Below are 24,110 nucleotides of genomic sequence, written 5' to 3' on the forward strand. Positions count from 1 at the left end.
GAAACCTCGTTTTAGAAACATGACGGTGATGATCATCAGTCTCATGTCCTAAATAAGGAATGGGCAAGTTGGCGGAGGTAAACAGCAGTGGTTGAAAACAATCAGAATTGAGTCACTACATTGTGCTATTCTAGTGACATCTAGTGGTCGTTGGCAAATGACGGGGTCGAGGCTGGTCAGCCTTTCGTGGTTGCAGGTTTACAGTTTATTACTGTGCTTTGCTTATCGTTCCATTTTAAATAACAAAATATACACGTTTATGTGTTTAATGTTGCTTTTAATCTGAGGAGTGTGCAGAGGATGTAGGGACATCCACTAATAAATACATGTGAAATAAACTTGCTCTAATATAATATAATTCATACTTCTGGGATACAAACAGATATATAAACATATATGTTCTATAGTCTTTCAGTATATTTGTGACCTAGTTTTTCATGCCCTACAAAAAAAAAGAGAAGACGGAAGTGACGTTTGCTCTCGTTCGTCCTTTCCAGAAAAAATGGCGGCTGTTGACATCGACGTGCCGGTGGAAGCGGAGTCTCAAATCCGTAATCAGGACGAGCTGGAACGGTAAATATACTCGTGTCGGGTGTTTTTATATTGTGCCCCGAGTGCCGTGTAAAGACAACCGAGCTAGAGCCAGTCGGTGTTAGATGACAAGGCTCGCAAACAGGAGCAAGGCTAACCCGGTACATGCTAACCGACATGCTAGGGCGTGCTGTGCTAAAGGTTTATTAGCTACTCATAGTGTAGTATAGATGATTTAAGTTAAACACCGGTTTGTGGAATTAACACATACACTCACTCACAGTTGGCATCTGGCGTTTTAGCATCCATTGTTTGACAGTGAGTGTTATCCTGAGGTCGTCGGCTTTTTCTGACACATGCTGAGCTCCAAACAACGCTGCCTAAGTCCCATTGTGTCTTAAACAGTCTGACGTTGCCGGCGGTTCATTAGCTTGTTAAACTTATTTCAAAATTTAAACACTAGTACAGTGTTTTGTTTTAGGCAGCTACACTGGCTGACAGCATGTTTCCATCCTTCGAGAAGCTTCCCTGTAGGACGATCCAGTGGTGTTACTCAACTCTCGGAACAGGTTCCAATGATTAAATATCTTTACAAACGGCTCTTACGATACAAACGTATGAGACCAAGGTTTTTACAAGTTTGAGGTTATTATGATTGACTCTTTGTCGGTTTAGTTGGATATAGTTGAAGTAATGTCAGTAACGGAACCACCATGAAAACCCTGAAAGTTAGCAGCAAAATGCAAACTTTGGGTGTGTTTTATAAATAGGGCAGGTTAAAATGCCCATTTCTCCTGATTCTCTGTGGAAGTATCTCGTTCTTGTGCATCGATTAACCTCTGGCACGTCCGCTTCACTCCTAAGTTTAGCATTAGCACTCCCGGGGCTCCGTGTAGCCTGCCTGTCCCAGTTTCACATGTACCTTTTAGTCCTTTCTGCACATGAAATGATGTGACATCTACATGAAATTACTCAGTTAAAAAGAGACACGTGTATATTCTAGTAATAGTTTTTATTATGCCGTGTGCCTGTTCCATAATGCTAGTTTGTTTGCTCTCTCCCCAGTGAGGCTGAAGGCTTTAAAGAAAAAGGAAATGCATTCTACAGCAAGAAAGACTACTCTGAGGCTTTCAACTATTACACTAAGGCCATCGGTGAGATTGTCTCTATTTTATATTTATTTATTTCATTTCTATCTCCATATTTTGCTCATTTATTATTTATTTTTTTATTCAGTCTGACAAATAAAATGCCAGAATTTATGATCCTAACAAGCACTTTATTGTCTCATTTGAAGATTATTGTCCCACAAATGCCAGTTATTATGGCAACAGAGCAGCCACCCTCATGATGCTCAGTCGTTTTCGAGAAGCCCTTGAAGATTCACAGCAGGCTGTCAGATTGGACGACTGTTTCATGAAGGTCAGTTTAAACAAACCTTTTTAAGTTATCTTTATGTCTAACTCTACTTGCTGTTTACTGCATCAAGTGGAGATGGGATGAACGCAAAGACATGATTTATTATTGACGTTTACAACATGTATCTGTATCCCATACTCTTCCACAGGGGCATCTACGTGAGGGCAAGTGCCATCTGTCTTTGGGAAATGCCACGGCGGCCAGTCACTGCTTTCAGAAGGTCCTGGAGAGGGAGCCCAGTAACAGAGAGGCCCAACAGGAGGTTAGCGCTGCCTGAATGGCAGTCTTGAGGCTGTCTACAGTGAGGAACACAAGTATTTGAACACCCTGCTATAAGTTCTCCCACTTAGAAATCATGAAGGGGTCTGAAATTTTCATCGTAGGTGCATGTCCACTGTGAGAGACATAATTTTTTAACCATTTGCATTTGGTACAATATTTGGTACAGTAGCCTTTGTTTGCCATTACAGAGGTCAAACGTTTCCTGTAGTTTTTCACCGGGTTTGCACATGCTGCAGGAGGGATTTATGGCCCACTCCTCCACACAGATCTTCTCCAGATCAGTCAGGTTTCTGGGCTGTTGCTGAGAAACACAGAGTTTGAGCTCCCTTGATATGCTTCTTACAGAGCCATAAGAATTGGCTCCATAATCCATAAAATCCATAATTTTGAACAATAACGTCTTAGTGTATTACCAACAGTAACCTTTGAAACGGTGCTCCCAGCTCTTTTTCAGTCATGGACCAGCTCCTCCCATGTAGTTCTGGGCTGACTCCTCACCTTTCTTAGGATCACTCAGACCCCACAAGGTGACATCCTGCATGGAGCCCCAGTTTGAGGAAAAGTCACAGTCATGTTTAGCTTCTTCCATTTTCTTATGATTGCTCCAACAACAGAGCTTTTTTCACCAAGCTGCTTAGCAATTTCCCTGTAGCCCTTTCCAGCCTTGTGGAGGTGTACAATTTTGTCTCCGGGCAGCGCTTTGGTCTTGCCCATGTTGGCAGATGGAGTCTTACTAATTGTATGGGGTGTTAAAAAACCATACATTGTGATTTCTGGATTTTTCCTTTTAGTTCATGTTTGTGTTATGTTTGTTATGTCGCAAAATGGCAGGGTGTTCAAATACTTATTTTCCTCATTGCACAAACACATGTTGCTTGATATGGCCCATAATGGTATTGTGTATGTTTTGTTATAGAAAAAGAATGCAACAACTCTTCTGGACTTTGAACGCATGGCGGAGTTTGGATTTGAAAAGCGTGATTTCAGAAAGGTCTTTTTAAACTCATTCACATTTTCAATAATAAGGGTTAACCAGATGTTGTTGTTGTTTCTTGTGAGCATTGAAAACTTTAATTGATATTTTTTGTTGTCTCTGGGCAAATTGTTATAGTCATGAGCAGAATAATAGAAATAATGATTGTGTGCAGCCTATTCAGTGTCTGATCCCTGTCATTTCAGGTGGTGTACTGCATGGACCGCGCGTTGGCTCTGGCCTCTGCATGCCACCGATTTAAAATCCTCAAGGCTGAGTGTCTAGCTCTGCTGGGCCGCTATCCAGAAGCTCAGTCTGTAGCAAGGTAGACCTTTTTTTTATTGGATGAATTCATGTTGGTGAATTATTTTTCTAGTGTTTGCATAGATGCCCTTTTATGGTCTTCTTCCATATTATATAACTCTCCTTTTAAAATACATTTTCAATATGCACATGTTGACTTTCAATGCAAATGTCTAAAAGTGTGTGTTACTTTTCCAGCGATATACTGCGAATGGATTCCACAAATGCAGATGCGCTCTATGTCCGAGGCCTGTGTCTTTACTATGAGGACTGCATCGATAAAGCTGTACAGTTCTTTGTCCAGGCTCTGCGCATGGCACCTGACCATGAAAAGGCCCGGCTAGCCTGTAGGGTAAGTGCTGTAGTAAAACAATGTAATGGGAATTTTAGTTTTAACATTACTATGATAAGATGACTAAGAATCTTCACGGACAGACGATGATGTAAATATAAAATACCAGTGGAGAGTAAGTGTAGGGCTGCTAGCATGCAAAACACTTTCAAATGTTTTGTATTTAACTTTTCCTGAGCTGCTCATGTGCTATGGTGTGTCATGAATTTAAAAAAATAGCTGCTGTTCAGTTTTTGGCCCTAATCTTTTTTTTTTTTTTTAAGGTCTTGAATTTGTTCTGTGTTTTAATATTTAAAATAATCAGCAGTGCTTGTCGTCTCGAATCAGAATGCCAAATCCTTAAAAGCCAAGAAGGAGGAGGGCAACCAGGCCTTTAAGAACAACAACTATGAAGCCGCCTACCAGCTGTATACAGAAGCCCTGACGATAGACCCCAACAACATCAAGACCAACGCCAAACTCTACTGCAACAGAGCCACAGCAGGAGCAAAGGTGAGCGACTCCTATTATGTTCTCCATGCTGGTTTCCTCTCCTTTCTCTTCCTCTCAGCTGCTTTGCAGAGCCGTTACATTACCTATCATTACTCCTTTCACATCGGCAGGTGAAGAAACTTAATCAAGCCATTGAAGACTGCACTAGTGCAATCAAACTAGATGACACATACATCAAGGCCTACTTAAGAAGAGCTCAGTGGTATGGTATACAGACTGTTTGGGTGAATTTTGTGTGTATTGTTCACAGTGCAGTATTTAATTGCTTTTGTGTGACCTGTAGCTACATGGACACAGAGCAGTACGAGGAGGCTGTGCGAGATTATGAAAAAGTCTACCAGACAGAGAAAACATCAGGTAAGTGCAGTGTTGTCGTTTGCTCACATACTTGCTGCTCAGATATCCAGACAGGTTGACTTTGACTTTGGATGTGCTCTGACTGTAGATCACAAACAGCTGCTGAAGGCGGCACAGCTTGAGCTAAAGAAGAGCAAGAGGAAAGATTATTACAAGGTGCTTGGGGTCGGCAAGAACGCCACAGAGGACGAGATCAAAAAAGCCTATCGCAAACGAGCCCTCATGCACCACCCAGGTACCCCCCATCGGTCTTGACCCACACACAGATATCAGTTTACCAGTTATGATTGTCCTTGAGGGTATTTATCTTGGAACCTGTGCTATGTTGTTAGACCGCCACAGTGCAGCAACTCCGGAGGTGCAGAAAGAAGAGGAAAAGAAATTCAAGGAGGTTGGGGAGGCATTTACTGTGCTCTCTGATCCAAAGAAGAAGATTCGTTATGATAATGGTCACGATTTAGAAGACGATGGCACCTTTGATGGTGGAGGTAAATATTCAGTTTTTAATGTTTTAGTATTATGTTATTAGTAAGATGGAAAAGAACACGTATTTTCCTGTTTGTTTACACATTTGAGCTATGGATTTTTAAATCGTGTGGGTGCTTTGACACTGAAACTGCTAGACTAAGAGCCAGAGTTTTAGTCTAGTTTAGTTTAGTTTTAGTTTAGTCAACAGCCATTTGATAGTGTTCCTGTGGTAATGGTCGTTCTTTGTATTTTGACTTTGAGCTTATTATTTTACTTAGTATTCAGGTCGTGAATATATGTTTAAGAGTTATGTGTCGTGTATGAAGTTGCAATATTAAACTTTAAATCTTTTTGCATGTCTGTGCAAGAATAAGCTGATGTATAACAACATTTTGTTCTTCAGATTTTGATGCAAATAACATCTTCAGGGCTTTCTTTGGTGGCCATGGTGGAGGGTTTAATTTTGAATCCAATCAAGGTATGTTTTTCTCTCTCCTTCCTCCACACGTACAGACGTTTTTGCTCAATTCTGGAGAACATTGTCAGAGAAAATGCATTGTATTAATTCATCTTTCCCTCTGTTTTGTTTCAAATAAGGCTCTGCCCCTGGAAATTTCTTTTTTCAGTTTGGCTAAAGTGAAAGCCCATGGAAGGAAATGCAGCCCTGCAATGGACAAAATCAAGTCGAAACCACCTGTAACCTCCAGGTCCTCACTTTCTGACACTGAGTGTCTTGCAAATCCTCTCCAATATTGTTTTTTTTATGTTTTTTTTTTTATTCCTTCACTCTTAAATCTACCGCTTATATTGATGCTAACACACTTTAGGAACTGTAATTCATGGACTTTAGTTTATAAATTAGCATTGTAGATAAATAAGTACTTTTTTATTGAAGTTTAATCAGATCAGAGCATGTTACTTTCGCCAAAATTAAAACAATATTAAGCCCACTCCTGTATAACTGGCTCAGATGGAGAAGAGTTGTAAGGAGTGCATTGACCATTTTGGCATTATAGTAAATTACTTTTAGACCAAATATGTCTTTAAGGTTCTACTTGGACAGCATGTCTCCTATAGAGCAAGACTCAATGTACTCTGTAAGTTTAATGTCAAAACTGATCTCAGGACAGCCTGATTAAACTAGTCTATTGTGAGTGTATGTACAGGTTTTATTGGCTCAACTGCCAAATATGGAATCGACTTGCAGGGTTTTTTTTCGTCACTTCATGCTGCATTGTATATTTGACTCGAATGTAAACTGTTTCGTGTCCATAAACTTTCTTCTTCAGTCTTCCCTTCAGTATATTTATATTTATTGTACTGTATGCAGCGGGATGCTAGTTTCATCCTTCATCTCTCTTCTTTTCTTTTTTTGAAGTCATTTGTAGGTTTTCCCATGTCATCGCATTCACTCTGATAGCGTTTCCCTTAAGGCAACAATTAATATACAGTCCTGTTTTTTTGGTCACACATTCGCTACTGTCCGTGCTTCAAGTGGTGCCTTACGAGAATGTCTGATCTGAACTCAAGTCCATCATATTTACAAAAGGCATCATTTACACTTGGAAGCAAACTTTTTTGTTTTGGCCAGCAAATTAAGATTTGCAAGTACATAGTCATCGTGTCAAACATAGAAGATGTAAATACGTTCCGTGAGTCATGATGCCATCTTCATGTTTTACACCCAGCTACCATTTACCCTACTTCTCCTGCACGTTTAGCCTGTGCAACGCCTCCCCTACTTGTTCCACCTGTTTCCAGGAGCACTCACAGTAAGGTGGTAACTTTTTTTTTTTAAATTCTGTCTTTGCTTTATGTTTCATTTTTAAAGTAAACATGTCACAGTATTAACAGGACGTTTTCTTAATGTGGAAATAAAGATTCTTCTTTTACTGTAGTAATGGACTCCTTATTTATGGAACAAAGAATTATTTTAATGTTTCATGCAGATGTAGTCTTGTTCAAAAACAGGTTAATCAAAGATTTTATGTTTGGAGATTTTAAGGTCGATATGATATTTTTACGCAGAAAGACGATTGAGATTTGTTTCACCTCCATTTATGGCCTGTTATAATAAATAAACAAACCTAAAAATACTCCTACTTTTAGAGCAATTTATGGTAGAATAGTCGCTTTTAGGCTGGGGAGTAAGTGACATCATCACATGATCACGTCTCGACCAATCAGCGAGCAGCACCGACGTGTAATCGGTCGCCAGATTATGGTGAGACCGGAGGGGTGAGGTGGAGACGGGCAGGCAGGAGCACGCGCCCGGACGAGAAGTGTCGGCTCCTCGGCGGTGTCGTTATTCTCAGTGGACGCGCGTCTCGTGCGCTCATTTCAGGGGCTTCGTTCGTCGACGAGGTAAGTGCTGCTCCCAGGTTGTTTGGGCGGCAGCGTTTGTTAGCTAGCTGCACCAGTTAGCCAGGCTGCCTGTCAGTCAGGACGCGGGGCTGAGCGGATGTGAGATGCTGTGCGCGTTCAGCGTTAAGACTCCATTTACAGTCATTGTGGTCAAACACAAATGTTACAGGCGTTTTCTGGGTTGTGTTCATTAGCTAATGCATATGGAGATAAAGTTAGGCACAACCGGCGCGTCTCTTGCCAGTAAGTGAGCTAAACTAATCACAGGCTGACTTCACTTTGCATCAGCCTGAAACAGGAGCCCCGTTGTTCCTGCTCCGCTCTCCGCGCACCTCCCGCTGCACCCTCCACGTCCTCTCCGCTGTTTGCGCGCTCCAGGAAGTCGCTCCGTGTTTGCCCAGCTCGACGGGGTGAAGTGCTTGAACCTGCCGGGCTAGCTAGGTCACGCTACCGGCTGAGGAGGCGGTGGGTGTGGTGGCACGTTGGCAGAGCTTCATTCATATTGGGCTAATGTTGGCCCGAGGCACACGCCGCGTCACTGGACGGGTGACGAAGTCCCGCTGAGGTCATCGCTCTCCCGCTGTGGGACCAGTGATGCTGCGGCGGCCACATGCAACTGCCTGGACACGGAAGCTGCTTCAGCTCGTCACAACCACCAATAAAACCACCATAAACACAGGCAGTCGAGATAAGACGGCTGCTGCTGTTTGGTTTATGGCGGAGGTGGTGAGCTGATCTCCAGCCAGCCACCACTTCATATGTTCTGTTAGATGTTTACAGACATCAGTTGGCTGAAAGAAAGGAGGCAGCCTTTGTGAGGAGTTGGCTGAGCAGGTCTGACAGCATGCTGCTGTGTTTAAAACTGGTGTGTCAACGCAATCAGTCATTCAACCGGTTGCTTTTTTTCCCCTGGTTTGTCATTTGATTAAATCTATTTAAGTCCTAAAAGGTGATGGCAGTTGCAGTGCAGGTTTAGGATGCATTTGTTTGGAACAAAGTCTAGTTAAGCTCTACTTATACTCCAACCTAAAACACAGTACTTCTAAATTGGTACTGTTGGCCTTGGGTCGCATTGTTAGTTTAAACAAAGAAATGCTCTCCCTGAATGCATAATGGCATTTACGCAACGTACCAAGAAAGTATGCAGAACCACACTGATTGTTGGAGAGACGTAGCACATTTAAATTATGCCTGCAGCTTTTTTCGTAGCAAATGATTTAACTCAAAAATGTCAGGGTTATAGTAAAGATTAGGAAGCCAAGTTTAAATTTAACGAACAACCTGTAAGATTAAGGGTACAGTAGTCTCGTCAGTGTGATTATGTAAAACATTACTGTGTGACTGCTTTGGTATAACACAAACACATTTAATCATTCACTTGTTGACCTAGAAACCTAGAAGTATTTATCTTTTTTTAACCATTAATGTTGATAATGATGACTCTATTTCCAGGTCCTTAACTAGTGTTGCCATGTCGGCGAAAGCCATCTCCGAGCAGACAGGAAAAGAGTTCCTGTACAAGCACATCTGCACTTCAGCGGCCGTGCAGAACCGCTTCCGCTATGCCAGCGTTACCGCCGAGACGGACTGGAGTCGCCTCACACAGGACCATCCGTGGCTGCTGACAGAGGTACTCCGCTCTGACCCGCATCACCTAAAAAAAAATATACGACAACCATCACCTGCTCCAACAAAAGCTGACTGGGCTCACCTCAGCAGGGTTCACGGCTGTGAGCTGCGAGTGTAGATTTCCAGTCGGAAAGCACATACTGTATCAGGCTGATGTGGCTTCATCTCGTTTCCCTGGTAGCGTCTGGTGGTGAAACCAGATCAACTCATCAAGCGCCGTGGGAAGCTTGGATTAGTGGGCATCAACCTGGACCTGCAGGGTGTGAAGGAGTGGCTGAAAACCCACCTCATGAAGGAGACCACTGTGAGTTGACTCTAACGGCTCATTCTTGCTTGTTACTACTTTTGTAATCTTTCTCATAGGAAATGTTTTTGTTTAAGACAGGAAGGGAAATTATACTGTCTTCGTACATAGTAACCCTGTGTATGAGAAGTTTGTAACATTGTTTGCAATGAATAGGTGGGAAAAGCAAAGGGAACACTGAAGAACTTCCTGATTGAGCCATTCGTCCCCCACACACAGGTAATCAATGCCAGCTTTTTAAGCCATGTCATCCCACATCCTGTTTATTATGCTCAACAACCAAAGGGCGAACAATCCAGAAAGGACATGAAATGATTTTGTGTCTTTTATGCATAGGTCAGTTGGTTTTTGTAAAAAACACTAACTTAATATAGCTGCAATATGTATTTTGGGGAATGTGTGAGAACATGTTCCAGTATGAAAGTCAGTTTTGTTAACGTGAGATATGAGCTAATATGTGAAACCGTGTCCTGAATCTTGTTTACCCAGGAGGAGGAGTTTTACATGTGTATCTATGCCACACGTGAGGGCGATCATGTGCTCTTCCACCACGAGGGCGGCGTTGAAGTGGGCGATGTGGATTCCAAAGCAGAGAGGCTGATGGTCGCAGTGGGTGACAAGCTGAGTCAAGACCAAGTCACACAGCAGCTCCTCACACATGTTCCTGAAGAGAAGAAAGAGTACGCTGATCTGTTTAAGCATTTCTCAAAAGCTCTGCCCTTGGAAATAAATTCTGAACCACTGTCATTTTTAATTCATGCATTATTAATGTTACCATTTATTGCTTGGCGTTTTCAGTTAAGATCTGAGAAGAGGTTTTTACAGTTAGTACATTTTTTTATACTGTATTTTTATATGGATTTTTTTTGTTCGCAGAGTTTTGGCCAGTTTTTTAGTGGGCATCTTCAACCTATATGAGGACCTCTACTTCACCTACCTTGAGATCAATCCACTTGGTAAGCGTGTACTTTCACTCTTAAATATTGTACTCGGCTCCCTTGAATTTTCACATGCAGCAGCTATTTTTAATAACCTGCTTAGCGTCGACTGTATAAATACAAAAGTACAGACTGTTTTAACAGTAACACCTTTCGTGCATACTAGCTATTAAATGATGTATTTAAGGGAACAAACATCATTTGCTAATTTCATGGCACTGCTATTGTTGTAGAATATCATATATACATATAAACGTGAAGTCAACAAATAGCTTAACTTTTTATTGTGTTAACCAGTTGTCACGCGTGATGGAGTGTACGTCCTCGACATGGCCGCCAAAATTGACGCAACAGCAGATTTTATCTGCAAAGCTAAATGGGGAGATGTGGAGTTCCCACCACCATTTGGAAGAGAAGCATATCCAGAGGTGAACAGACAGTTAATCTGATCTTTTAGACTGTAATACTCCAGTTATCTGCTCTAGTAGTTCAGTTTATGCCTCTATTTTTGGTTTTCATGCACTTTCTGACCGTAGTTATTTACAACCAGATGTTTTGCTACTTGTAGGAGGCCTATATAGCTGATCTGGATGCAAAGAGTGGTGCCAGTCTGAAGCTGACCCTGCTGAATCCCCGAGGACGGATCTGGACGATGGTGGCAGGAGGAGGGGCTTCAGTAGTTTATAGGTAAGCCATTGGCCTTTTTGTGCCTTGAAGGTGTTTTTACATTTATCAAACAACGCATCAGCCAACATAATTTTTTATTAAGCACAAGATTTGTGCATCCACAATCTGATTTATCTTATTTGTCTAAAAGAAGTAAAAGATATAATTCCCAGATAAAACTGCAGTGCCCACAAAAATATGGGCACTGCCGTTTTATCTATAAACAGCTCTGTAGACTTATACTGGTCGCTGAAGGTCACTGTGCATGATGTAAACATTGTTGATATTGTAAACAATCATTGCTTTTACTTGTCAGTGTCTGCTGTTTTTGGAGCTATAGCACAGACAAATAAACTAAATGAGGTTCAGTTTCCTTACACTTACACCACTTTCTCTTCTTTAGTGACACCATCTGTGACCTGGGTGGAGTGGGTGAGCTGGCGAACTATGGCGAGTACTCGGGTGCACCCAGTGAACAGCAGACCTACGACTACGCTAAAACCATTCTCTCGCTCATGACGCGAGAGAAACATGTTCAAGGTTGGTCGAGCCAAAGTGCTCGTGGCAGCTGCCGTGGCCCAGGCTGTGCTACTTGGGTGTCGTCTTTCAGTCGTGAACCTATGTTCCTAAACATGTTACCCCCTCTATTTGTATCTTACAGGGAAAGTGCTGATCATTGGAGGAAGCATTGCCAACTTCACCAATGTAGCAGCCACGTTTAAGGTGCGGCACATTGACATATTTATCTGAAATTCTTTGCAAAGTTAATTGTTATCACAGTGTCGCATAGAAATAAGATAAGAAACCTGTGTTCAGAAATACTACCTGGACTTCTTTCATGTACTACACTAAGGCAGGGGTTTGTTGGGGACCTGATCTGAAGCCCACATTACTCTTTGTTTTCCTTTTGGTACAACATATAATTCATTATATCATTTCAATAAATAAGACAATATGAAGGATTACATTTAAAACAATCAACACTTGAAAATAGATTCCATGTTGTACCATCCCTTTGTCCCTTTGTATCATAATAGTGTAAGGTTTTGAATCTTTTTTTTTTTTTTTTCAAATGTTAGCCATCCCTTGTTTGAGTTGTTGAGCCACTCTTACAAACCAAGCGTTGAGCTCCACAAAGCTGACCTCCTATCCTGTTTCCACCCTCAGGGCATTGTCAGGGCAATTAAAGACTATCAGGGTCCTCTGAAGGAACATGAGGTCACCATCTTTGTTCGACGTGGTGGACCCAACTACCAGGAGGGGCTGAGGGTGATGGGGGAAGTGGGTGAGTAGGATCATGGGCCTCACAGAACAAATCAGATCCTGTCTGGTTTTTTTGCTAATGTAGAGCATTAGTTTACCTTTTTGTTATAAATGAATAAGCAAGCACATATTCATATTTTACATTTCTTTGCAGGTAAGACTACAGGTATTCCTATCCACGTGTTTGGTACCGAGACCCACATGACTGCCATTGTTGGAATGGCTCTAGGCCACCGGCCAATTCCGAACCAGCCACCAATGGATGCACACACGGCCAACTTCCTACTGAACGCCAGCAACAGTGCAGTGGTATTTTAATTTACTAACAAAATTATCAGGTAGTTCAGTAGGCTGCTGTTTTTGATTAATTTGATTAGTGTGTGTGTGTGTGTGTTTTCTCTGCACTAGACTCCTGCTACAACAAGAACAGCTTCCTTCTCTGAACCCAAGTCGCCAAATGGTGTCACCCCAGCAAAAAAGTGTAATGCAGGTCTTCCGGCAGGTGAATAACACACTAGCACACACCTCCGGACTGCTTCTTATCACAAAGGCTCTTTATGTACTCACACTCTGCTTGTTCATTTTGCTTGGTCATGTATTTTTCCCAGTCTCCAGCCCAAATGCTGTCACTGCTACTTTGCATTTTAATTTTCTCTGTTCCTTTCTAATTTTTTTTATTTTTGTTTTTTCTTTTGCCGCCCAAATTTGTCCACTCACCCTCTTTCATGCTTGTTTCTCTAAGACTTACTTCATTCTATACTGTGGCCTCTGAAGAATGTGGCCACAGGAGATGGGAGAGGTAAGTGACGGGTGTTCCGTGTCCACACTGAGCTCAACTGCCCACACCCTCTGAATGGTTTTGCACCTTTTCAGTCTTTAATCTGGGTCAAAATGAGTGTGACTGTGTGGCACCTACGTGTTTGCTATGTTGCGTTATACAAATAATTATTAAAAACTGAACTAGTCATTAAACAAATGACTTGGTTTCTAATGAAGATAACCTGTTGTGGAAAAAATGTGGGATGTTTCAGAGATGTTTTTGATTTTAGAAGGTAAATTCTTGAAGGTTTAGATTGTGGGTTGAGTTGCTTATTATGGTAACACAGTAAAGGCATGCTCCTTGGCTATTGAGCTTTGCATGCTCTGTTCCCCCGCTGTGCTTTTTCTGGCGTGGTTTCAACCATGACACACAGTCGCCTCAGTCCATTGAAGTGTGTTCACGGCGTGAACTGCGTGGAAGTTGAACTCATTCTTTTCTCTTTGTCACGTTATGTGTTTCCGTCCTGTGGGGGTCACAGAAGCACAAGCCTCTACAGGCTGCAGCGGAGGTATGGAAGGGTGTGAAAACCTGTCCTCCTGCCCTCTGTCCACTTCCCTCTGCCTTCCCATTTTCAGCGCTGGTGTTTTTTCTGCTGTGTCCTTCTCTGCAAATCTGATGGCGGCGTTCTCCCCATTAGGATTTGCGTTTAAAGAGAGAGGCCTTCCCTTTCTAAATCATCAATTATTAGTCGGCTGTAACTGCAGAAGTCAGTGAGCCTGGGCAGAGAGTAGAAGAGACTTGCTTTTTGCTTTAACTAACATGGCTTCCTGCTTTGAAAACACTTCGTGATTTCTGAAAATTGTCAGGCCATCCATTGTTTCCCCTCACTTGGCTTCAGTACTGCTTGGTTGGTGCAGTGTGGGGACCTTTTCCTTGAAATGCATTAAGTCACTAGACTGTGTCATCATCCCTCGAGGTCTCAAAGTCTGTCTGACATTTTTACATCATGCCAACTGATATAATATCTTCAAGAACACACAGTAATTTGAAACCAAACCTAAATTCAATGACATAAGCATCAGAACTATTAAGTGTATTTTGTTAAATCTATTTCCCTTATTATGTCTTCCTTTCAAAGGAACAAAGCTGGGATTTGTCTTATCTGACTAAACGTGCCTGCACAGGTGCAGGTCCGCTTCATGATGCACTGAATAATCTGGTTGTGCTTGAAAATATATTTTTCTTTCACTGACTGTTAACCTCATTATGTCTGTCCTTTTTATATGAAATTTTATTTCATACATCAAAATGTGAATGTCTGTATTAGATAAGACATGGAAAGTGTGTTTAAAGGATGATTGTCTTGTTATTGCAGCTTGCAGTGTCACTTCTATTGGTCTTTAAGAAGCGTTGTTTTCTTTACCGCCTGTGTCTCTGTCCTCAGAGTGATGATCCACTCTATAATCTGTTACGTTCCCATTCCTGCTGTTTTAGTTCAACACCCCGTCCCTCAGCTGTGATTAAATGTATTTTTCCCCACTTTTTTTCCCGTATTCTGATTTGAATCTCCTTTTCTACCATGTCGTTCATTCAGCTAAAGCCACCACACTTTTCAGCAAACGCACCAAGACTATTGTCTGGGGCATGCAAACACGCGCTGTGCAGGGAATGCTGGACTTTGACTACGTATGCTCCAGGGACGAACCCTCCGTGGCAGCGATGGTCTACCCCTTCACGTAGGTCTAAACACCCACAGACTGAAGGAAACGTGTTGTTACTGTAGTCATGATTTTGCTTATTTTTTTGTTCTTCTCAGTGGAGATCACAAGCAAAAATTTTATTGGGGCCACAAGGAGATCCTGCTGCCGGTCTTCAAGAACATGGCAGATGCTATGAAGAAGCACCCAGAGGTGGATGTCCTGATCAGCTTTGCTTCCCTGCGCTCAGCCTTTGACAGTACAGTGGAAACCATGCAGTACCCTCAGGTACAAAGAAATCCTACATGTTAACTATGGTAACAATTACACAAATGAAAACTAGAGTACACATGACTTTCTAACCAATGTACGATCAACGATCTCTTTTATTTGTTGACAGATTCACACCATTGCCATTATAGCCGAAGGTATCCCTGAAGCCCAAACAAGGAAGTTAATCAAGATGGCTGATGAGAAAGGTGTCACTATCATTGGCCCAGCTACAGTAAGCAGCCTTATCAAGTGTTAATGCGGACTTCATCATCAGTGTGTATGAATGTGTTGATAAGTGTTATGGATATTATGTGAATTCCAGGTTGGTGGCATCAAGCCGGGCTGTTTTAAGATTGGCAACACTGGTGGCATGTTGGACAACATCTTGGCTTCCAAACTTTACCGTCCTGGTAGTGTGGCGTATGTGTCACGGTCTGGGGGCATGTCAAACGAATTGAACAACATCATCTCCCGCACCACAGATGGTGTTTATGAAGGTGTGGCCATTGGAGGAGACAGGTACAAGAAATGATTTCTCTGTCATTTGTTTTGAGGGTTTCTAGATTATTTAAGACATCTTACCTTTTTTTTTGTTAATTCAGATATCCAGGTTCGACTTTTATGGATCATGTTCTGCGCTATCAGGACACTCCAGGGGTCAAGATGATAGTGGTGTTAGGAGAGGTGAGAGAGACTTATTGGCCGCATGTGATTTTCACATCTGTGGGCAAAGTTTAAAATCTCTTTTTCAACACCTAGATTGGAGGCGCAGAGGAGTACAAGATTTGCCAAGGTATCACAGAGGGAAGAATAACCAAACCTGTGGTGTGCTGGTGTATTGGAACCTGTGCCACAATGTTCGCTTCAGAGGTTTGTTGGCTTTAGTAAAAAAAAAATAAAAAAAAAATTAGGTTTTGGTCTAAGCCGTGATTTTGTTCACTGCTGTACTTCTTTCACAGGTTCAGTTTGGCCACGCAGGAGCCTGTGCCAACCAGGCTTCAGAAACAGCAGTCGCCAAGAATCAGGCTCTCAGGGATGCTGGAGCTTATGTACCCATGAGCTTTGATGAGCTGGGCAACGTCATTAGGTAACAAGTGTGCCACAATCATCTGATAGTCAGAATGTCTTTTTCTTTTGCTTAGTGCTTGTATGTTAAAACAGGAAAGTTTATGAAGATCTGGTTGCCAATGGCACCATCATTCCTGCCCAGGAGGTTCCTCCACCAACAGTCCCAATGGATTACTCCTGGGCTAGAGTAAGACTTCCCCCGTACCCACCAATACTGAGTACTGCAACACTGGACACTCTTCAACATTTTATATTTGGTTTATATTTTATTAATAAATTTCCAGGAGTTAGGCCTGATCCGTAAGCCAGCCTCATTTATGACGAGCATCTGTGACGAGCGAGGCCAGGAGCTGATCTATGCTGGCATGCCGATCACTGAAGTCTTTAAAGAGGAGATGGGCTTGGGCGGAGTGCTCGGCTTACTCTGGTTCCAGCGCAGGTTGGTGTAATCGTTGACATTATTTGCTTATTGAGAGAAGACACGCTGTCTCATTTGATTTCGGTGGAATCAGCTGAGCTGTGTTTCCGCCTAGGTTGCCTCGCTATGCCTGCCAGTTTATTGAGATGTGCCTGATGGTGACCGCTGACCATGGCCCCGCCGTCTCTGGTGCACACAACACCATTGTCTGTGCTCGGGCTGGCAAAGACCTGATCTCAAGTCTCACCTCTGGCCTGCTCACCATCGTTAGTATAGCACACGGAACATTACTGCAAACAAAAAACTCATCACACTTACTTGTGCTTCCAACTAAAACAGGTTCTGTTGTGATGTATTCTAGGGGGACCGTTTTGGAGGGGCTCTGGATGCAGCTGCAAAGCAGTTTAGCAAGGCATTTGATAGTGGCCTGATGCCCATGGAGTTTGTCAACAAAATGAAGAAGGATGGAAAGCTAATAATGGGCATTGGCCACAGAGTCAAATCGGTGAGAAACACTCACCTCATAGGGCCTGAATTTATATGATTATAAGCTACAATGTAAATGATCTGTTATTTTTAAATCAGAGAAAAAAATGTATGTATTGTGTGTTTTCAGATCAACAATCCAGACATGCGGGTGCAGATTCTAAAGGATTTTGTCAAACAGCATTTCCCTTCCAGTCAGCTGCTCGACTATGCTCTAGACGTAGAGAAAATCACCACATCAAAGGTATTTATCGGCAGAGTCTTCAAGTGAAGCAAAAAATGCAATACAAAAATAATTTTAATTATTTGGACATTATTATCTCCTTAAGCACGAACAGGTTGACTGTCTTACCCATATACAGGCGATGTTTGTTTCATTTGTGTTTCTATTATTCTGCTTAGAAACCAAACCTGATTCTCAACGTAGATGGGTTAATCGGCGTTTCTTTTGTGGATCTGCTGAGGACATGTGGTGGCTTCACACGGTAGGAACTCTTGCTATAAAATAAGAGTAAGCTCGACTGAGTCGTTGACCAGTGTCGGTTTACAACCAGGCTGTAGATCATATTACTTGTTTCACTGATACACTTACTGAAGATGTCTCCCTTGAATGTTGATCTTATTGCAGAGATGAGGCTGATGAGTTTGTGGAGATTGGTGCACTAAATGGAATCTTTGTCCTGGGACGGAGTATGGGCTTCATTGGTGAGTCCATTTGAGAATCAGTCACAACTGTGAAAATATAAAAAAAAAAAACACAAAACCTAATTTATATGTCTCTGATGTCAGGTCATTACCTTGATCAGAAGAGGCTGAAACAGGGCCTGTACCGCCACCCCTGGGACGACATCTCCTACGTCCTCCCTGAACACATGTCCATGTAATCCCCACATTGGAGAATGGGATGCCCTTCCAGATGTGACTGCTCATTTCACAACAGCATAACAGCTGCCTTAAAAAAGCATTTGGGCAGGATGATTCTGGAAACTTATGTCTTCAGTCAACTTTTTATGGGTGATAAGGGGACGTATATTTTTAGATTATGTTTTTGACTAGCTATTTAAAAAGTCTGAGGTGTAATTTATTTAGTTTTGAACAAAGAGCCCAAACAAAATTACTTCAGTTAAGAGCACAAATTCAATTGGCACACAAAAAAGAAAAAAAAAAAAAAAGAGTACAATGTCTGATGCTCATGTCACGCCTGACCTCGACACTGTAATCTGCAGAAATACAGTCTTGTAACTTTTTTTAAAAAATACTAATTACGCAAATTGACCTTTTTTCTTTTAATCAGCATTTGCCTGTTGTAGGCAAAGTGTGCTTCTGCATGCTGTCAGCACTTTAGTTTAAACACTAGCAAATCTACAGCAGTTGTTTTTTTGTTTTTTTTTGTTTAAGTCCCTCTGACAAAGATCTCTTTGAGATAAACCAAAGTAATTCTTTAGAAATGTAACATCTTTGTTAAAAAGGTAAAATCTGGGTCAGGTGGTAAATGGTACCGGTGTTAGGAAAGGCAGACATAATAATTTACTTTGATTAATTAGTGCACAATACTGTATAGGTGGCCCTTGACCCCAGAATGGTTAGTAACTGCCCGCTGTCTGGCCTGTGTGAGTTGTGCTTTGTTTGTTTTTATTTAACATTAAAAGATTTGCTTTGTTTTTGTAATATGCTGTCCTATTGTACTATAATCATAATTAAAAAACCTTCTTTTACTTTTCACTTTGGCTGATGTACTGTACATTTTTGTTATTGATAAAAACAATACAGTCACTCTCTTTTCACCACATGCTAGACTATGGCATATTTTGGACATGCTCCATGCATTGACACAGGAATGCAAAATTTGCTGCCTTTACATAGATTATTTCAACTCTTGAAAAGCTCAAGAATTTTTAATGGCCTAAAACTTTGAAAGGTTGATATTGACTGATATCAAGTTGTTGGTCTAATTCCTTTATATATTTAGATAATTTCAAGGCCTACTATGTAGTAAATACAAAGTCAAAAACAAAAGCATCCTAATAAGAGCAGTGGCTCAGAATTAAGAGGCTCCTATTTTGGATGATAGGTTGAGTGTTCAAGTCCCTAGCTGGTGTTAAATTCTTTTAAGACAATCAGTAAATACAACCTCAAGCACACTGATATCTAATTAGAGCAGTGGCTCAGAGAGTTAAGAACCTTCTGATGCAATGTGAGGATGTAGGTTCATGTCCTGGGAGTCCTTACAATAGATACTTTTAAGGCCTTGTTGTCTTGTAAACACTAAATACAAGCTCAAACATGACTTTAGCCAACTAGAGTAGTGGCTCAGTGGGTTAAGAAGCTTCTGTAGGAATGTGAGGTTGTGGGTTCAAATATAAAAGCATAATTTTGGATTTTTTTTCAGACCAGCTCTCAAATTGTATGTTTAAAGGCGCGCCAAAAGCATCTCTTGCTGTGAAGGGTTCCTCAGTGGTGCACTGGGTAAGACGATGAGCGTAAGTCGCAAGGTGTGCAGACCTCATGATCAAATCCTGGGCACTGCCGGTTCCTGAACCACACAAAAGTCCTAAAGGGACTCCAGGGGGGGCCGTGTCCTCCCTGCGTTTCCAGAGAGGTGGAAAGAAGGCCTTATGAAACCAGAAAGGAACAGAGGTCAAAATTTTGACGAATGAAAGTAAAAATGTGAATGTACATTTAAAACAGTTGGAGTTTAGAAGCTTTAATTACACAAAATGTAGTCAATTACATATTAGCTATGTACATTCAAACTATCAAAAGGCAAATGTCTCTATCACTGTCTATGACACCCTATACTTTACTTTGGACAACATACTATAGAATATAATACTTTTTTAAAATACCATAGTATGTGCAGTATAGAATTAATGTGAACTTTAAAAACTCTTTTGAAAAAAATACCTTTAAAATCTTTATAGTTTTAATAAATAATTTAGTGTAATTTAGTTTTACACTTTCGTCTTGGACTGTTCTTGTTTACATAAAAATATATGTATGTAAATATGTACGAATAGATCTATAATTTGAATATAATTGTGTTTATGTTAACAAGTGTTTGAATATTGGATTTTTGCGTTCTTCTTCGAACTTCTTCGTTGTTTGTACCCATGAATACAGCGCCTCCTTCAGTTCCGGGGTGCAACGTGCTGAATCTATAATGTAATTCCTGATTCACCCTGTTCCGTTTCTGCCTCTCAGTTTATATGGAAAAAAGATGTTAAACTATAAAAGAACGGCAACAAAGTAACAATGTTAAACCTTTCCTTTTTAGTTAGTGAAATGTCTGCATGAGTAATTACATAGATTATGCTAAACACTTTTGCTTTTTAATCCCAATCTGTGTAAACATGCTAATATTTGTTGTGGTGTAAGTTAGACGTGACGTGTAAACTAAGAAAATCACACACACAATGTCTGCATTATTCTGTCAAGTAGTTGTCACAGAGCAACCTCCGTCCTGTAACACGCATGCGCCAGACGGTGCAAAGTTGCACTCTGCTTAAATAAAGACGCGTTTGTGCGTCAGCAACGCATCAACCATCGCCCGCATCTCTGTGCGCGTCCGGAATGTGGGTGTTGTGTGTAAACACGGACGTTCCATCCAATACGACAGCCTCCTTTCTGACGCTCCAGCAAAAAAAGCCGGAATATCCGCAAAGACGGAAGTGAGCGCTCCAGGTTTCCAGTCGAGGCTGCGAACGCTGCGCGTGGATGTCCGTTTGTGAATGTTTATTCACGTGTGTCATTTACGCCTATGAGTGGCTCCCGACGGTAGGTCAGAGCTGTCGTTTGGCCCCGAGACCAGCGTCCCCCGGCGCTATGGCAGCGGCAGCACGCGGGGCGGAGGACCGCGGCCGGAGCGGCGGCGCGCGGGGAGCGCACACAGGTGATGGGGAACCTGCGGAGGCCGAGGAGTTCACGTGCGCGGCCTACTGCTCGGAGCTGTCCCGGCGGCAGAACGAGCAGAGGAAGGACGGGCTGTTCTGCGACCTGACGCTCGTCTTCAGCGGCGGCGCCGCGGACCGGGTCCAGACCGTGCGCGCCCACCGCTCGGTTCTGTCCGCGGCGTCGCACTACTTCACGCTGCTGCTGGGCGGACAGTTCGCCGAGTCCCGGTCGGGGCGCGTGGAGCTGAAGGAGTGGAGCTCGGAGAGCGGACCCGACCCGGAGACGGTGGAGAGCGTCATCCAGTTCATGTACACGGGGGAGATCCGGGTCACCGCCGCCTCCGTGCACGAAGTGCTGGAACTTGCAGACAGGTGATGCTTTAATGCTTTAAATAATAATAAGGTTCAAAGCATAGACTATAGGATTAGAGAATAATAATTAAGCCTATACATTATGCACGATCAAACGGATACATTGGACTATTTGTATATGACACACCTGTGGAATATTATTATCCAGCAACTTTGTAGTATAGTATAGTAGTATAGCATAGCAGTAGTATGGGATGGGTGCTCTATATATATATATATATATATATATATATATATATATATATATATATATATATATATATATATATATATATATATATATATATATATATCATAGGCTGATCAACAAGTTAAAGCTCTAGATGGGTAATTAATGTATGGGTTTAAAACTATTCCATACAACCCTGAGTTGTGTACATTTGACATGAATTATTATGATTACATGACATCCTCCTTCCTCCAGGTTCCTGTTGGTGCAGCTGAAGAGCTTCTGCGGGGACTTCCTGATCAAGAAGCTGAGCCTGTCCAACTGCGTGGCCGTGCACAGCCTCGCCCACATGTACACGCTGGACCGTCTGGCCGCCGAGGCCGCCGTCACGATCCGCAGGAACTTCCACCGGGTCGTCCACCACGACGAGTTCCACGCGCTGCCGTTCCACCTGGTGCGGCACTGGCTCGCCGACCCGGAGGTCACGGTGGCCCGCGAGCGGGAGCTGTTCGAGGCGGTGGTGCGGTGGGTGCGGCACGACGCCGGGGAGCGCGAGCGGCGCTTCGAGGAGCTGTTCGCGCTGCTGAGGCTGCAGCAGGTGGCGCCGTCCTACCTGACGACGGCCATGAGGAAGGAGCCGCTCGTGGCCAACAGCGCCGCCTGTCGCCGGCTGCTGTCCGAGGCGCTCGAGGCCCACGCCGTTCGCGGCGACGGCCCCAAGGCGGCGGATGCCGAGCTCTGCGGGCCGCGTTTAGGCCAGACTATGGACGTCATCATGGTGGTGGGGGGGGTGTCAGAGGGAGGGGAGTACCTGAGCGAGTGCGTGGGCTACTTCGTGGCCGAGGACCGCTGGGTCAACCTGCCGCACGTCCACAACCACCTGGACGGACACGCCATCGCCGTCACCGACAGCCACGTGTACGTGGCCGGGTCCATGGAGCCCAGCTTCGCCAAGATGGTGGAGCGCTACGACCCCGGCACCAACGCCTGGGAGCAGGTCAGCAGCCTGACCACCCGCAAGCACTCGTTCGGCCTCGCGTGCGTCAAGGACGTGCTCTACGCCATCGGCGGCCACGGCAACTTCAGCCCCGGCTTCAAGGACGTCACCGTCTACGACCCGGAGCTCGACGAGTGGCACAACCTGGACCCCGCCCCCAAGATACTGCGCGACGTCAAGACGGTGAGCGTGGACGACCGCTACGTGTACGTGACGGCCCGGACCCCCGTGGACGCCGACGGCGAGGACGGACTCAGCACCGTCACCGCTTCCTTCGACACGCTGAGCTGCAAGTGGCAGGAAGTGGAGTCGCCGCCGCTCATCGACACCTACTGCCGCTTCCAGGCGGCCGTCGCCGCCACCAGCTTCTACCACACGGCGTCCTGTTGCCCCAAGAGCTACCGGGCGCCGGTGGAGGCGGCCCAGCAGAAGACGAGCGGCCGCGGCGGCCCCGACGACCTCCTGGCCGGCCTCCCGCCGGAGGTGCTCGCCATGGAGGGCTCGGCGCTCTGCCACCTGGGCGAGGACGTGTTCGTCGTCGGCGGCTGGCGGAGCGGCGGCGGCGGCAGCGGCGGCGCGGAGAAGCAGTACCGCCGCGAGGCGTACCGCTACCGCGCCGACAGGGGGCGCTGGACGCTGCTGCCGCCGCTGCCGCGGCCGCGCTGCCGGGCGGCCGCCTGCCACGTGCGCATCCCCTACCGCTTCCTGCGGGGCCGCCAGCGCCACCCCGTGCCCCAGAACCTGGCGCGCCAGCGGGACCGCATGCAGCAGATGCAGCAGCTCAACTGGCGCGCGCTGACGCTGCGGCGGCAGCTGCACTCGCAGGTCGAATGCTGAGGCCGGGAGGTTGTCATGAAGTGAGCTTGCTGCCGAAAGGTCCCTAAACAGGGCTAACATTTCCCTGTGGCGTAAGTTAGACGTGAAAATCAAACCATGCATTGATTGTGAAGGAGCCTCTAATCTCTGATCGCTGTAATCGCTGCCTTTAAATTATTTCTACCTCCAACTTTGCTTTACCTTCTTTGCACTGTGACGACTGAAAACGTGGCTGGAGTTTGTGCTGCATGGATTCAGCAAAGCTACTGTGTTAAAAATCAAACCCTGCTTAATACGTGTTGCACTTAAATACTGTACTAAGTATTAGTACAATGCTTTTTGCCTTTTAAAGGATGTGAATTCATCTTTGCAGTTAATTTCTAGTTTCTATTTCAGCTGGTTATGACCATAAAGTGACTCTATCGCAGCATTAATTCCTTTCAACCTGTCTTTAAACATTCCCTGGTGTTACATGAAGCACATTCATGGCTGCGTTTCTCACTGTGCCATTTTTTTACCTCCCTGTTATTAAACCACCTGAAATGTTGACCTTTGTATTCTGCAATTGGTTTCATTTGACTAATGAAGTGTGAGGTTGCAAAAGTCTATCATTGTTCATTTTCATGACCTGTGGTTGAAGCCTCAGTCGTCCAGGTGAGGTTCAGTCGTGGCTTCTGGCCTTTTTTCCTTTTTTTTAGGCCCGAGTAGCTTCTTCACCAGCTCGGTTTCGCGTCAAACCTGCAGAGAACAGATTTGTTAGGTGGACTGAGGAAGAAGAGTGAGAGGAAGAAGAGGAGTCAGAGGCCGTGACTCTCACCTGCTG

At 43.8% G+C, this 24,110-nt stretch overlaps 3 protein-coding genes across 6 annotated transcripts; all 3 read left to right on the forward strand.

The window, feature by feature from the left end:
• The first annotated feature begins 433 nt into the window (after nucleotides 1–433).
• On the forward strand, nucleotides 434–7,074 carry LOC114846331 (dnaJ homolog subfamily C member 7-like). Its single transcript, XM_029135223.3, has 14 exons — nucleotides 434–573; nucleotides 1,597–1,685; nucleotides 1,829–1,953; nucleotides 2,099–2,212; nucleotides 3,149–3,223; nucleotides 3,412–3,530; nucleotides 3,707–3,860; nucleotides 4,188–4,352; nucleotides 4,463–4,554; nucleotides 4,636–4,709; nucleotides 4,798–4,944; nucleotides 5,042–5,197; nucleotides 5,581–5,655; nucleotides 5,775–7,074. The coding sequence occupies exons 1-14, from the start codon at nucleotides 503–505 to the stop codon at nucleotides 5,810–5,812; spliced, it is 1,494 nt and encodes a 497-aa protein (XP_028991056.1). The 5' UTR covers nucleotides 434–502; the 3' UTR covers nucleotides 5,813–7,074.
• Nucleotides 7,075–7,381: 307 nt separating this feature from the next.
• aclyb (ATP citrate lyase b) lies at nucleotides 7,382–18,770 on the forward strand. 4 transcript variants are annotated; one of them, XM_029134675.3, is made up of 30 exons: nucleotides 7,382–7,541; nucleotides 8,994–9,171; nucleotides 9,352–9,474; nucleotides 9,631–9,693; nucleotides 9,964–10,154; nucleotides 10,351–10,430; nucleotides 10,710–10,840; nucleotides 10,981–11,099; nucleotides 11,482–11,618; nucleotides 11,740–11,801; nucleotides 12,246–12,363; nucleotides 12,496–12,650; nucleotides 12,750–12,843; nucleotides 13,084–13,140; nucleotides 13,640–13,669; nucleotides 14,696–14,837; nucleotides 14,918–15,086; nucleotides 15,199–15,303; nucleotides 15,394–15,590; nucleotides 15,674–15,755; nucleotides 15,831–15,941; nucleotides 16,031–16,158; nucleotides 16,233–16,326; nucleotides 16,424–16,578; nucleotides 16,673–16,823; nucleotides 16,919–17,062; nucleotides 17,174–17,287; nucleotides 17,446–17,528; nucleotides 17,672–17,748; nucleotides 17,833–18,770. In XM_029134675.3, the coding sequence occupies exons 2-30, from the start codon at nucleotides 9,013–9,015 to the stop codon at nucleotides 17,925–17,927; spliced, it is 3,366 nt and encodes a 1,121-aa protein (XP_028990508.1). In that variant the 5' UTR covers nucleotides 7,382–7,541; nucleotides 8,994–9,012; the 3' UTR covers nucleotides 17,928–18,770. The 4 variants fall into 4 exon arrangements, with proteins under 4 accessions (XP_028990508.1, XP_028990504.1, XP_028990506.1 ...); XM_029134671.3 differs by lacking the exon at nucleotides 7,382–7,541 and adding an exon at nucleotides 7,638–7,784; XM_029134673.3 differs by lacking the exons at nucleotides 7,382–7,541; nucleotides 13,084–13,140 and adding an exon at nucleotides 7,638–7,784.
• A 1,817-nt stretch (nucleotides 18,771–20,587) lies between these two features.
• klhl11 (kelch-like family member 11) lies at nucleotides 20,588–23,834 on the forward strand. The gene is made up of 2 exons (XM_029133600.3): nucleotides 20,588–21,305; nucleotides 21,730–23,834. The coding sequence occupies exons 1-2, from the start codon at nucleotides 20,758–20,760 to the stop codon at nucleotides 23,306–23,308; spliced, it is 2,127 nt and encodes a 708-aa protein (XP_028989433.1). The 5' UTR covers nucleotides 20,588–20,757; the 3' UTR covers nucleotides 23,309–23,834.
• The last annotated feature ends 276 nt before the right edge of the window (nucleotides 23,835–24,110 follow it).

The sequence above is a fragment of the Betta splendens genome, chromosome 19, assembly GCF_900634795.4.
Source record: "Betta splendens chromosome 19, fBetSpl5.4, whole genome shotgun sequence".
Lineage (NCBI taxonomy): Eukaryota > Metazoa > Chordata > Actinopteri > Anabantiformes > Osphronemidae > Betta > Betta splendens.

Excerpts from the sequence above, each read along its gene's own strand:
- LOC114846331 (XM_029135223.3), top strand. The coding sequence starts at position 503 with ATGGCGGCTGTTGACATCGACGTGCCGGTGGAAGCGGAGTCTCAAATC. Across the intron at positions 4,555-4,635 it reads TACTTAAGAAGAGCTCAGTG|CTACATGGACACAGAGCAGT; the intron begins GTATGGTATACA and ends TGTGACCTGTAG. Across the intron at positions 4,710-4,797 it reads CCAGACAGAGAAAACATCAG|ATCACAAACAGCTGCTGAAG; the intron begins GTAAGTGCAGTG and ends CTCTGACTGTAG.
- aclyb (XM_029134671.3), top strand. The coding sequence starts at position 7,702 with ATGTTACAGGCGTTTTCTGGGTTGTGTTCATTAGCTAATGCATATGGA. Across the intron at positions 12,364-12,495 it reads GAGGGTGATGGGGGAAGTGG|GTAAGACTACAGGTATTCCT; the intron begins GTGAGTAGGATC and ends ATTTCTTTGCAG. Across the intron at positions 15,087-15,198 it reads AAACCATGCAGTACCCTCAG|ATTCACACCATTGCCATTAT; the intron begins GTACAAAGAAAT and ends ATTTGTTGACAG.
- klhl11 (XM_029133600.3), top strand. The coding sequence starts at position 20,758 with ATGTCCGTTTGTGAATGTTTATTCACGTGTGTCATTTACGCCTATGAG. Across the intron at positions 21,306-21,729 it reads GTGCTGGAACTTGCAGACAG|GTTCCTGTTGGTGCAGCTGA; the intron begins GTGATGCTTTAA and ends TCCTTCCTCCAG.